Source organism: Electrophorus electricus, chromosome 6, assembly GCF_041902795.1.
Source record: "Electrophorus electricus isolate QZ-2024a chromosome 6, ASM4190279v1, whole genome shotgun sequence".
NCBI lineage: Eukaryota > Metazoa > Chordata > Actinopteri > Gymnotiformes > Gymnotidae > Electrophorus > Electrophorus electricus.
Window position 1 is genome coordinate 6,872,006 of NC_137502.1, and position 13,927 is coordinate 6,885,932.

The 13,927-nt window shown below is 42.4% G+C and overlaps 1 protein-coding gene across 10 annotated transcripts in view; it reads right to left on the reverse strand.

Annotated features, from left to right (window-relative positions):
- Positions 1 to 13,927, reverse strand: part of fgd4a (FYVE, RhoGEF and PH domain containing 4a) — a 45,878-nt gene that overhangs the window by 27,069 nt on the left and 4,882 nt on the right. For 2 of the 10 annotated variants that reach the window (XM_081715256.1, XM_081715255.1), the window contains exons 1-2: positions 6,725 to 6,941; positions 1,683 to 1,769 (exon numbers count right to left, since the gene is read on the reverse strand). The exons of 1 other annotated variant lie outside the window; for it this stretch is intronic. Coding sequence is in view for 4 of the 9 variants with exons in the window: in XM_026999611.3 (XP_026855412.3) it covers positions 1,683 to 1,769; positions 11,481 to 11,541 (148 nt within the window). In the remaining 5 variants the exon portion in view is untranslated. Of the gene's footprint in view, positions 1 to 1,682; positions 1,770 to 6,724; positions 6,943 to 9,118; positions 9,345 to 11,480; positions 11,747 to 11,769; positions 11,902 to 13,927 lie in introns of those variants that run through there. 7 more of the 10 variants (XM_081715251.1, XM_026999610.3, XM_026999612.3 and 4 more) reach the window with 6 other exon arrangements.

The window sequence follows — 13,927 nt, forward strand, 5'->3', positions numbered from 1 at the left end:
ATGAAGGCTACTGCTGTCACCATCCACAAGTTCTGACTATGCTGATGTACTTCTGGATTATTTCAATTTATGAATTTTGAAGTAATGATTAAGAAGACTTTGGTCAAAAAGAAAGCTTACAGAGAAACCGTACAACTGCAAAAGCCCTACAAAGAGAGGGCAGGAAAGATGAGTGAAAGTGGAGGGAAAAAAAAATCTAATTTCAATACATTACTAATATATAAACAAAGCCTATAAAAGCCTACTTTTAACCATGAGTTAAGTAGGGCTAAACAGTCTTATTATCAGGAATTCCAATAATACATGTACTCTATCATGGTAAAAAAGCTTAAAAACCCCAAAAGCAGATACCTCTGCCACAGCAAAAACTTGCAAGGTTTTTGAAATATTTGAAGGATTAGATTTACCACTTACCACTAATTAGTGCACCTGTTGAATCTGGGAATCTTAGAATCCAAACAGACCCAGATCTCACCATTATAAGCCATATCAAAGCCATACCAAAACAGACCACCATTGTAAGAATATAGCTAGAATCAAAAGCTTAAATGTCCCAACAAGACCTACAGAAATGTATGCATGCTTTTATTCTGAACAGGATTGACTACTGTAGGTTAGTTCATTCAACAGCTACAACTCTGCTGCGAGAGGTCTACAAAGAGAACAGAGTGTATTAATCCAGTTTTAAAATCTCTAAACTGGCTTCCAGGTTGGTACAAATTGACTTGAAAGCGCTACTACTAGTCCATTAAACAATGAATGGGTTGGACTCAATACTGAAAACTTTTCAGATATACTCAGAGAATGTAAATTTTGTAAGAAGGAGAAGAAGTGTTTGTTTATGCAACACATAACTGGAATCAAAGTTTAAAATTAAGCTCACACTTTTAATCTAACTGTTTTCATTATTTCATTATTGAATTTGTTTTCTTTTCCATGTAAATCAATTGTATTTAATTTTAATAAATTATTTTCAATAAATTATTTTATTTGTCCATGTAACTCTTTTTTTGCAAAAGCCTTCCCAAGATGATAGATTTTGGGACATAATACACTTTATTATTTTATTCTTTTAAATCCATCTTTGTTTTAAATATTTGTGTGAAGCTCTTTGCCACTGTGTATGATCAGTGTTATACAAATAAACTTGCCTTGCCAACAACATAGCACAAAACAAAATACACTACAGCATAGCACAAGGCAAAATACATTACAACTCAGAACAAGGTAAAATCCGGAACTCCAGAAATTCTCTCTTTCAACTGAAGTGACAGCAATAAAAGCACAGTGAGAAAATTCTATTTTTATTGAATGTGTTGTTCCTGATATAGAAAACCAAACAGAAATGGTGTAAAGTGAGCATCACGTTTGCATACCGCTTGATACACAAACACTCTTTGTTAATATTAATAAGGTCCACGACCTGTGCAAACTTTAAGAAAAACAGCCGACTGTAACAACAACTTGACTGACATCTGCCTATGCTTGCACAAAGATAACAAAAGAGATGTTCATAAATGGCTTTAACACTGATAATATGTTGCAGTTCAGAACCAATTAACAACAGAAGACAGCCTGGTGAGGAGTGTAACTTAAAGCGGTTAAGGAGACACAAGAAAGAAGAGGAACTAGAAAGAAAACAAAGAAAAAGAAAGAATGAAAGAGATGCCGTGAATGGCTACCTTTGGACTGAGCGGTCTTCAGCGATACACAAGCCTCCGCATCACTAAGTTTCTTGGTGGGGAAGCAGCTGGCCTTGTCTGCTTTATCTGGAATAGACAGAAACATTTACTGCTCCAGATGTTTGAAAAACAAGCACAAATGTTCCTCAAGTCTACAGGCAAGGAGGTGTCCAGTGCCAGACTGTGAGAAGGTTTTTACATAGTGCAGAGATCCCCACCTCCTTAAACCATAAATAATAAGTATTAATAAAAGATAAGGACGTAAGGAAAGTGCCCAGTGCCAGACTGTTAGAGGATAACTGCATGGTGAAAAGTCCCCCCCACTGAATTGTACTGTGATATCAAGGCAAGTCTGTTTGGAGAGCTTACCCACTCTTAGCAATGTAATATACATATCAACAATTATCGAATAGCTGGAAATAGGGAGGTGACTAAGAAGTGATGCAATGGTTACCATAGACATGTGCTGCCATGGTAGCAGGGGATGGAAACGTATCAAACATATCGTGAGATCGGGGTAACAGCTCTGTCTTTAATAGATTCAGTGAGAGAGGCTACTGTCACTCTACATATTTGTGGTTTTTGTGCATGAAGCTGAAGACTTTGCAGTCTTTACTACATGTAGATAATGTGAGAATAGTGAACTTAATAAATATGCTATAAACACACACACACACACACACACACACATTCTCCGGTTACTGCTGAAAACAGTAACTAACTAACTTTGGCTTCCATTTGTAAGTATGCGAGCTAAGATTAGATGTTTCAGAAAGGGGAAATAAGCAGTCTAGCTAGTCTGCTTGAACTCCACAGTCCATGCGTTTCTTAGGTTCCTACCTTCTTTGGGCTCCTGTGCAGACATCTCATTCAGTGCTCTCTGTGTCTTTACACTGCAACCTTACTTCACAGATACTCTTAAGTATTCAAGTTCGTTCCAACATGCGTGCCACGTACATGCATGTATGAGCATGCGCATGTGCAATTTCCCCTCCTAGTTCTCTGATAGCACTATGGGCGGGAGATAATGATTGACTACTATTACAGTTACATTAACCAACAGATTCTTTAGTTATTTATAAAAGAGCATCTTAAAACACTCTCACAATTGATCACAATTACTTTAAATTTATGTGCTTTCTGAATAACCTAAGGAACTGAAAGTTACTCTGTAAATGTATAGTATATTATAGTATAGTATATAAATAGCTACACCAATTTCTCTAATACAGAAGGACTCTCCCAGGAAAGATGAGTAGGAACATCACTAGTTTAGAAGGGTGATGCTGCCAAACACATTCTCTCGGAAACCTGCTGCTGTGTGAAAGCTGCCACTAGGACCTTCCTGCTTGCCCCCACTGCAGTACCCCACTGGGGTCTGGTCTGGACATGCGACCTGTGCTCTGCTGATGTGGAGGGTTGGGCTTTACATGTTATGCATGCAGGACAGCATCTAAAAGTGCAAACATTTTTCTTTGTGTTTTTATATGAATATTCAGTTATGTGCTGTAACTGCATTCAGCATGGTCCAATAATGCAGTACTAAGTAATACTATTCAGCTATCAATTACATGTAATATTTCCCTTCAGAGCTTCTCAAAAGCCAGGCCCTAACCCTACAAAGCTGTGTCCCACCTCTACAAACCAATGTTCCACCCCTACAAAGCCATGCTATCCCTACAAACCTGGGCCCCGCCCCTACAAAGTCATTCCTTGCTCATACAAAGCTGCACCCCTCCCCTACTTTAGACAATCAGATGTCATCTCTTTTATTTCTCTTCCTTACATACAGACAACTCCACAGGCAAAAGCCCCCTCACAAAGTTAAACCATGAAAAGCATGGAGAAAGGAAACAGATGACGTGCTTCAGGGTGGCTTTGATAGCACTAACTGGCATGTGTGTGAGGCTGCTGTGATGCAGATGGACCATGTTGTAGACACAGATGAAAATGTTGTATGGTGATCAACTAAAGCTGTAACTGCACTGAGAATATAATGTCCATGAACTACATGAAGACACACCCCAACCAAAAGTCATTGGTAAACTTTGAGTCCAGTCCATCCTGCACCTGTTACACTGCAATCATCTCAGGGAACAGAGTTTTACAAAAACAAAGGAATGACCTACATATAACCATCAAAGAAGCCAATACTGGGGCCCTCAAACTGTGCCAGAGGACTGTCTCAGTTACTGTGGAGTTGCAGGAGCAACAGTCTCATTTGCAGATGTAAGGAAGACTCGGAGTAGAGTGTGTAGAGCTGGCTGATGTCCTCACAGACAAAGATAAGCCCTAATTCCCTAAGCAAACCACCATAGTGCTTTTCCAACAGTCTTAATGCATCTACAGGCTGGGTGCACTGAGTTGAGAGACAAGTCATGACCCACATACAGAAGAATTTTCCAGACAGCAGAAAACCTGTTTGAGAATGCTCCATAAACACTGCTCTTCTTATAAAGACTTAGGAAATTTGGCATGTTAGGCAGAATTCTTAAGAAGTCATTCCAATGAGAGAGCGACCCAGACACTCTGTGCTGATGTGCCTGTAATTCTGCACTTTGGGTCATTCTCTCCCAAGAACAGCAGAGTCTTAATAGAGTAGCCTCTTAGCAGCTGCTCCAAACCCTGTAGACTACCCCTGCTCACAGCATGGTGTGACTCCCAAAATGATGTCAGATACAAGCAGCTGCAAGCATGAATAGAAGGCCCAATCTCATTAAAGCCCCAAGCTGATACTACCAACTACATGGACTACATGACTGCATGGAAGATGGTTGGTGTGGGGTCCATTTCAAAACTTCCTTTTGTCAATGTGTGAATGTGTGAAAACAGTTGGGTCCACATGTTTTACAGAGTAAAGTGGTTACAGGAAAGTTGAAAAGGAAGTAGTTTTGCCATATGCTGATTTCAAGAACAGTTTAGGCGTGTGTACTAGTGCATGTAAGAGAAAGTCTTCATCCACATATTAGAAACAATTTACAATTTAAACCAAATCTTCATGCACATATTGAGGCTTTTTTTTCCTGAAATGAGCAGAGCTCTCGGAGATAGAAAAGGAGAGAGATAGAAAGGGAGTGAAAGAGACATAGAGAGAGGAGGAGGGAGGTCACTTTTGCTGTATGTTTCGTTCTCTAAACACACTTCTTCCTTTTTTTTAATCTTTTTGCTTTCCATCCACAATCCAACTTCTGCTTTTTATAACCCTTTACAGTTGTTAAGAACAAAAATGCTAGTCAGTATCAGTATCATTCTTCCTCAACATTCTGAACAGGACCACCACACACCTCTGTTTTGCTGCATAAACAAACACACATAATTCTGCCAACTGGCGAGATAAAGCCAGGGCAGTTCCGGCTGCATGAGACCATACTTCCTCACCGTGATGCGCATGTGTAAATATCTATCTAGAAAATCTAGAAAAAAATCTAGAAATCTAGCAAAAAAAAAATCTGTAAATTCTATGCAAAACATGCAGATGACTAAGTGGTGACTGCAGGGTTAGAATATGTCCATGCAAACCATGTTGATGATTAAGTGTTGACAGTGAATCACTGGCGACAGACAAAACATACAAAGGTATCATTCTGTGACTCCCTGCACAATACAACAGCCACACACAGGCATGCATATACAGGCACATACTCACAACCACACAAGCCAGTGTTTAGTGGTCTAGCTATCAGAGTGTGTGTCATTTTGCACATTAATAAGTAACTTGCTTTATAGACGCTCTGATCTGACAGAGAAAGCACGGCTATGTCCTTGCAGTTCTCAGCACACACTTACGCAGTCAGACAACAACAAGTCTATCACGAAAGATCATAACCATTCACTATAGCTCACACTGCCTCTCCCATAGTTCACACTGCCTCTCTTACAGCTTGCACTATAGCTCACACTGCCTCTCTTACAGCTCACACTATAGCTCACACTGCCTCTCCCACAGTTCACACTCCCTCTTACAGCTCATACTATAGCTCACACTGCCTCTCTTACAGCTCACACTATAGCTCACATTACCTCTCCCACAGTTCACACTCCCTCTTACAGCTCATACTATAGTTCACACTGCCTCTCTTACAGCTTGCACTATAGCTCACACTGCCTCTCTTACAGCTCATACTATAGCTCACACTGCCTCTCTTACAGCTCACACTATAGCTCACACTGCCTCTCCCACAGTTCACACTGCCTCTCTTACAGCTCACACTATAGCTCACATTGCCTCTACCTCAGTTCACAGTGCCTCTCTGACACCTCACACTATAGCTCACTGCCTCTCCCACAGTTCATACTGCCTCTCTTACAGCTTGCATTATACCTCACATTGCCTCTCCTATAGCTCACACTGCTTTTCCTACATTTTACACTGCCTCTCGTATAGATCACACTACAGCTCATACTGTAGCTCACACTGCCTCTCCTACAACTCACATTGCATTTCCTACATTTTATACCGCCTCTCCTACAGCTCACATTATAGCTCCCTCTGCCTCTCCACCACCTGAGGCTGACTCTCCACCACCTGAGGCTGACTCTTCCTCACCTGAGGCTGACTCCCCTACAGTTCACACTGCCTCTCCTACAGCCTACATTGCAGCTCACGCTCCCTCACCTACACCTCACATTTATAGCTCACACTGCAGCTCACACTGCTTCATGCTTTCTACGCTTACACTCCTACAGCTCACGCTGACTCTACAGCTCACGCTGACTCTACAGCTCGTGCTGACTCTCCTTCAGCTGACACTGCCTCTCGTACAGCACCCTTCCTGCTGCCTGTGTAGTCTGTGGTGTGCAGTCTGTGGTGTTCCAAGAGCTGCTCATCCCTTTGTTATCAGCATATCAACCTGGACCTCACACTGAGCAAACCACAAACCACCCTCTGTATTAGGGCACAATACAAAACCAGTGTGACCTCCAGAAGTTGTGAGTGTCTTTCGGAGACAGCCCTAACCACACCGACCGGACACCAGTCCCTGCTCTGCTCGATCACACAGCCGCCGCTGAGATGGGAGGAGTGGAGAAGGTGGCACACTGACCTGACGCGTCCTTGTCTCATGACGAGCACAGCCAGGAGCATGTGGACGAGAGAGAGAGGTGGCTTTACTCTGCAGGTCCCCAGAGTGCTGGGTTTGCTGTCCTTATCCAGAGAGTCACGGCAGAGTAAAATGATGGCAGCTTCGTGGCGAAAGCTCTCTGTACTGCCGTGCTCACACTCTCATGCTTCCTCCCTCCCCCTTGCGCTCTCACTCACTCAGTCAACCTCACATCTCTCTGCCTCTGTTTCCCCTCACCCTCTCCAGCCATAGACCCCCCCCCCCCCCAGTCTCGCTGTTTTCGGTCTGTAACCCATGAAGATAATCACATTCCAGTGGAGAGAGAGCATATGGCAAGGGAACACCACTCACTGTTTTCTTGCATCAATCCCTCTTTCTCTGTGCATCAGTGTGTGTGTGTGTATGTGTGTGTGTGTGTGTGTGTGTGTGTGTGCGTGTGTGTGTGTGTGCGTGTGTGTGTGTGTGTATATCTGTCTGTCTATGAGTGTGTGTGTGCCCATGTCACATGAACAATCAGCTCTATTGTGCTGCTGGAGGCAACAGGGAGGAAACCCAAAGCTCTCATCTGCTCCTTCTGCCGGGGGGGGGGAGGAGCCTGGGCATGGGTCTGGGAGGAGTTAAGAGAGCTGACGCAGAGTGTGTGGATGGACATAGGACCTGATAAGAGTGTCTTTGACTGCTTCTGTGCTGGGCGGCTGTGGGCTATGAAGTGCGTCTGTCGTTGAGGACAGCATACAAATGAGCATGACTGAGCAGTTCCAGAGCATGTGACAGGGACCCCAGGGATTAAAGGGGGGGATGGGGGAAGGCAGATGAAGCAGTGGGGGAGAAGGAAAGAGCAATGGAGTAGAGAGAGGACATGCTGTTGGCAACATTAAGGAGCCACCGCCACAATTCTCATGCTTTACTTGCCGAAACCAAAGGTATCTAATGCACGGCAACCACCGTGACAGAGATTGAGATCATGTGTAATTATACATATTACACCTTCCACTTGTACATCTCCCACTAGACGTGGGTAACTAAATCAACTGTAGTAAGTTAATAGCTCAACTCAACAGTAATAAGTAACAGTAACAAGTCAAGCCCACACAGCCAGGCCAAGAGTTTATTATATTTAACATTGCAACCAAAATAAACTTTTTTGTTTCTTTTATTTTTGTTTGCATTATTAAATGTTAATTTAATTTATTTTATCATAAACTTTAGTGACAACTCAGCCACATGGCTTTTGTGTTCTTTATATTTGGCTTGCACAGAGAGATGTTTGAGGGATTTCTAAAATGCTGCCTGGTGTTCTGGATGAGGATTCCCAGACTCTACCATGACCCAGAACTAGAAAAGCAGCCTGGGGTGACAGCAATGGCCTGGATTTCTCCATTTTTAACACACACACACACACACACACACACACACACACACACACACACACACACACACACACAAACAAAACAAAACACGCCCTCGCACACAGGTGTACAGAAAACTCCAATGAACCCCATTACACACAGCCCCCCGTAGCACACAGCACAATTTAACAGAACTGAGTAGGCCAAGGTCCTCCAGCTGCACTGCATTAATGAGTCCAGTTTCTCTGTCACTGTGTCCTCTGGGCCATTTTATACAGTGTCACTCTCCACACATTTTTCAGAAATGGCTGAGAACAAGTTCCCTTCCAGAGCTTTAATGTGCCCTATACACTAGCCAGTGTAATGTTTGGCACATGACATTTGCAGACATTTCTCACTCCACAAATCAAATGAGGCCTTGGAGAGTGATGGATTTCAGTCCTGCAGCCATCACTATCCAGAGACAGAGGAGGTGTTTCAGAAACACTGAATATACTGTGAACATGTGCACACAGTAATAAAGCACACATACTCGATCTCTCACATGAACATGATTTGTGAAAAAATAAAAGAAAGTTCAAAGTTTGATACAGTTCAGTGCCAGTGTATGATGCAATTAGAGTGGTAAGAGCCAGTGTGTGATCATGTTTAATGTCAGTAACTGTCGCACATACTGACAATGCACTTAAGACACTGAGGGTTTGAATAACTGAAAGTTGTAGACTGATGACCTCCCTTCTCCCCCACACACATATAAACATGCAAGGTACACACATTGAATTTCCTGTGCCACGCCACTGGAGTTTCACAAAGAGCCCAGCCCACTCAATTCACAGAAACAACAACATTGCAAGCCATTCATGGGGGTCATCAGGTAGGCACCTCCTTTCATCTGCATTTCGCTCAGTTAAGGTCACGGCACCTCCAGAAAGCTCAACAGTGTATTTTGGTGTCCCGCCCTCCTCCAACATACTTTCTAAGCAACCACATTTAAAAGCTTTTTATATGTAAACCCACACTGGCCTACCGTTAACGTGTGCTCAGTGCCACCTGCTTCATATAGATCTGTGTCGGTGAGAGGATGAATTCTGCAGGCCTGTTAGACAGACCTGGCTTCGTTGAGGATAAAAAAAAAAGAATTAAAATGTTCCCTATGGGCAGCCAATGCTGCCCATTAAAAATCAACATACCCAAATCCAGTGGAAAACAGCAGAGCCAAGAGCATTGCTTGTCTAAAGATGGTGCAACTGTTAATGAGGAAACATTTACTGAGAACACTCATGATCACATTGCACTTGCACACATAAGACCTGCAAGTGCCTCCACACACAAAGACCACCTATTTTTTTTGGTGGTGAACCAACTGTTAAGGAAATAACTGAAAAATCTGACAACATTGCTGTCTGACCACAAAGTAACTCTGCCCCCTGCTGGAGTACCAGTGTAATTTGCTACAATTTATTTGAGAGTTTTTAAGCTTGAAGGTCTTCTGAAGTCCTGAAAAAACACAAAGAATTTATTTGAGCAAATTATATTATGTGGGCAAATTATATTAACAAGTAAAATGTTTAAGGTTATTTTGCATGTGTGCAAGTGTGTGTACACAAGTGTGTAAGTGTGCAAGTGCATGATATTCAGAACCCCAGTGCTGCTTTGTAGGTTTCAGGGCAGAGCATTAAAACCGAACAAAGCAGTCTGAAAAGCCTCAGTTTACTCCCAGGTCCTTAGGCCCACTGCATTTCTGGTTAACCAAACTATCCACCCAAACTCTAATCACATCACAAAACCAAAGTCTTAAACAACTGAACAGAGTAATATTGTGTTTGTGTTTAATATACTTCAGGCTAAAAACGGACATGGGATTTTATTAAAAGTGCATTCTGTCACAAGCCACATTCTGGCATATCTACACAATAGGTTTGCCTAAAACTGGGCTGAGCTACAGGAGAGAACCCCACCTTTTCCTTCCTGGAATGAAGGGAATGGGGTGTGCAGCTGTACCACCTACACTATAAACACTCACTAACATAGTAGAACAGAGGTACAGAATACCACTGTTAAGCCATCAACACCAGCAGGCTAGGATATTGCCAGGCAGCCTGGACATAGACAGGAGCAACTGTGGGTAAAGGGCCTTGCTCAGGCAAAAGCCAACCCTAAATACACCCTAAAAAATTTGCAAGCTATTTTCCAGTGTAGTCTTAGTCACAATTTGCTCACCAAAGAAGTACCAGTGGTGACCATTTGTATGATTAAACTGAAGGATCAGACTGAAGGACTGTGGCGATGGCTCAGCTAATGACTAACTTCTCACTTAATGTTAACAAGTCCAGGAAGCTAATAGAGGACTTCAGGAGGTAGAAGCAAGAGCACATGCCCTTTACAATCTATGGGACTATGGTAGAGAGGGTCAGCAGATTCAGATTTCTCAGTGTACACAGTGGACCTCACATGGCACAACTCACACCGATTATGTGGTGAAGAAGGTACAACAGTGTCTCTTCTCCCTCTGACGGTTTCGAGGGTTGGCAGGAACTCCCACATCACAAGTCATTTTGTACATGCATCACTGGGGTTTAACATCATCCCTGGAGCTGTACACTAAATGCTGGTTGAAGATAAGTGGTACAAGAGATCCCACCCACCCAACACACAGTAGGTTCTCACTGCTGCCATCCAGTTTAGAAACATACAAAGTAGAACCAGAGCGGTTCAAGGACACTTTCTGCAGGCCACGAGGCCGCTGAACAGCCAGTATTATTCCATGGCCTGCATTCTCATATACCAGCACTCAAATGGACAATCCAACTCTCTCCACCATGTGACCTCAATTACTCTGCACTTTAGAGACAATGTCATGTAAAACAGGTTAAGTACTACTATATATCATATAATGACACTATACTACTACTGCCACCCCACTCATTCTGTACTGTCTCATATACAGTTAATATAGTCTTTTCAGGGTTTGAACTCTAATGGTAACAGTCTCTATGATGAATACATGATATGTGACACTATGTATGTAATGTCTGTACCCTTTATACCTTTTGTACTTTTGAACATATATATTTTAACTTAAAAAAAAAAAAGATTTACATAGTATATTCACAAATATATATTGTGAAAATATTGCTAGAATGTAAGTAGAATGCACTTAATTTTTTCATGTGACAAAAATGATCTGATTTAGATTTGATCGGTTAAGTACAATACATAAATTCACTCAAAAGTCCATCTGTGGGAAAACAAACTGAATCAGGAGAAATCTGACAAGATTATGGATGGTTTAGAACAGTAAGCATCTGTATACAATGCAGAAAACACACAAGAAACTCAGTCGCACCATAGTCACTTTATCATGAGTAGTGATGGAAGTCAGTCTTTACCTTTAGATCTCCCAAAACAATACTTCTGATGCCGCCTCATTGTTCTCAGTCCACCGCCCATGGTGAACTACAGCTACACGATGGCTTGAGAGTATGCAGCTATTTTCAGTTCTAGCACGCCAACATTTATGATTATATTATAGCAGCAAAAAGGTGTTGCTTTGGTCATACCCTGGCTCTTCTTTTGAGGATTCCAGTCTATGACAGGTGATCTCAGCCCTTTTCAGTCGGAAGGTCACGGTAAACGGCACTATTGTAGCCATGGTATTGAACATCATCGGTCACCTACCAGAGGCAGAGCGGCGCAGACAAGACCTCCTGAGGTTCGCACCCAGACAGTCCATCACTGGCCATTGGCACAATCTCAGTGAAAAGCGTGAACTTGGAGCCAGAGAGGAACACAGGCCGAGGAAGGAGGTGAACTGAATCACAGGGACAACAACAAGGGCAGGAGAAAGTGTGCAAGAGCTTGTCTTCCTGCAGATGAATGGGGAGCAAAAATATCGCACTTCCTCAGTGTGACCCCTCCCTCCCTCACTCACCTCACAAGAGAAGCCCAATTTCTGAGATAATCCAGTACAATCCTCATACTTCATGAATATCATAGGAGGTTCAACAAATATGAGATATTTTAGCAAAAAGGTTTAGTCAAAAATTCCTGTTTCAGAACGATGTTTATAATTTCCCAGCACATGATGCTAGATTCTGCCCACCTCGGAGCTGACCTTTATTGGTTCACTCAGGCTGAAAGAGCAGTACTCACAACTATCCTTTACTTTTAAGACAATCCTGAGGTCAGGAATTGCTCTTTACACATTGGAAGCAGTTTTACGGCACCAATCTCTCAAAAGGTATGCAGCTCAGCCATGGAGGTTTCAGACGGAGAACCGTGGGAGCAGCAGGCACTTGGCTGAGGCAAGTAGGCGACCTGTCCCCCTGCTCAGACAACTAGCACAGGAGAGCTCCAGGAAAGCCAGAAGGTTGAGGTTAGGTGCAGCGTTAGGAACCAGAGCTAGGTTCCTCCACAGGAAGAGCCACAGGAGGAGCCGCTGTCGGTGGAGGGAGGAGGTTACAGTACAGCAAGCTTTTACTGGTTCTACCGTGAAACTGCATTCTGAAGCTCCAAGTGAATGTTTGGGTTGCAAAAGATCCCTTAACATCCATCTGTCAGTTGAAAGTCACGTGCTGCCAGGGTTGAAGACAGCCGGCCTGTTTGACAAAAGAAAACCTAAAGTGGATTAAATTGTGAATAATAAATGTCTGACTTAATCCCCAGTTGCTGCACTCTCTCCCCAGTGTCTTATACGTTGACTCTTTTTTGTTTACTTGCATCCCTCTCTCATTCAGAGGTGTCAGAGTCACCTCTCCACCCAGGATGCTCCTGAAATCTCAGTGTTATCTTTAAAGGACTTGTGAACCCTCACTGACAGACCAAGCCACTTAAGCCCCCCCCCCCCCCCCCCCAAAACTTCACCCTTTCAAAAAAAAAAACAAAACACAGACAATTTCACCTTGGACAAATCACCCATGAAAAATGTAACCACAATTCTAAGATTAGCTTTTAATAAATGACAAAACAGTTATTATATATATAGGAGTCCAAATAATGCCATTTTAAGATAATCGGCATATCTGCGCTCACGAGAACAATAATCACAAAATGCCTAAAGGCACAATGCAGGCTGCCTTGTCCATTTAGCTGCTGTGGAGCAATGTTAGAGTGCCCCCTTGTGCCATCTAAGAAACCATATTTTAGTTGTAGTCAGTTGTATTTGCTAATATAAGATTTAACTTGTTGGCTTATGTCAACAGGTCTCTGAAAGCTAGTGTTATAGACTTGCCAACGTTTGGGGCATGAACATTATGGCTTTCTAGCTAACATACAGTTTCTGCACTCTGTGTACACCAGTTTAGAATAATTAGCTTAACTATACAAAAGACAGAATGTCCGCTCTATCACACTATTGTCACCTGTAGTCACTTGTTAGACAATATGAGCAGGCTGTGCAAACAAAGTTTTGTTTTGTTTTGTTTTCTTTTTCATTTGTTTGATCGCTTAGATTGGCTATTTGCATTGTAACCAAGCCTGTCAACAAATCTAAACAAAATTATGCTTCAGGACAGTTGTGGGAACATGGTGAAAAGGTTGGCTAGGGCCCTGTACTATAACTTTCATGCACCCTGCTGTTTTGTATTACTTGTAGACATTCCTTTAGTTGATACACTTTTTTATATTTAAAATAAGTGCACTGCAGACAGAGTACAAACAGACAATAACTAAGCAATAGCTTAGTATTAATCTTTATAGTTAAATGACTGTTAATTTAAGTTCAGCAATTTTGTGTCTCATTTACTATTATTAATTAAAACTGTATTTTATCAGTTGTGATATCAGCCTTATATATTGGCCACCAGTCGCACTGCTCTATAAATATTGGCATCAGCCC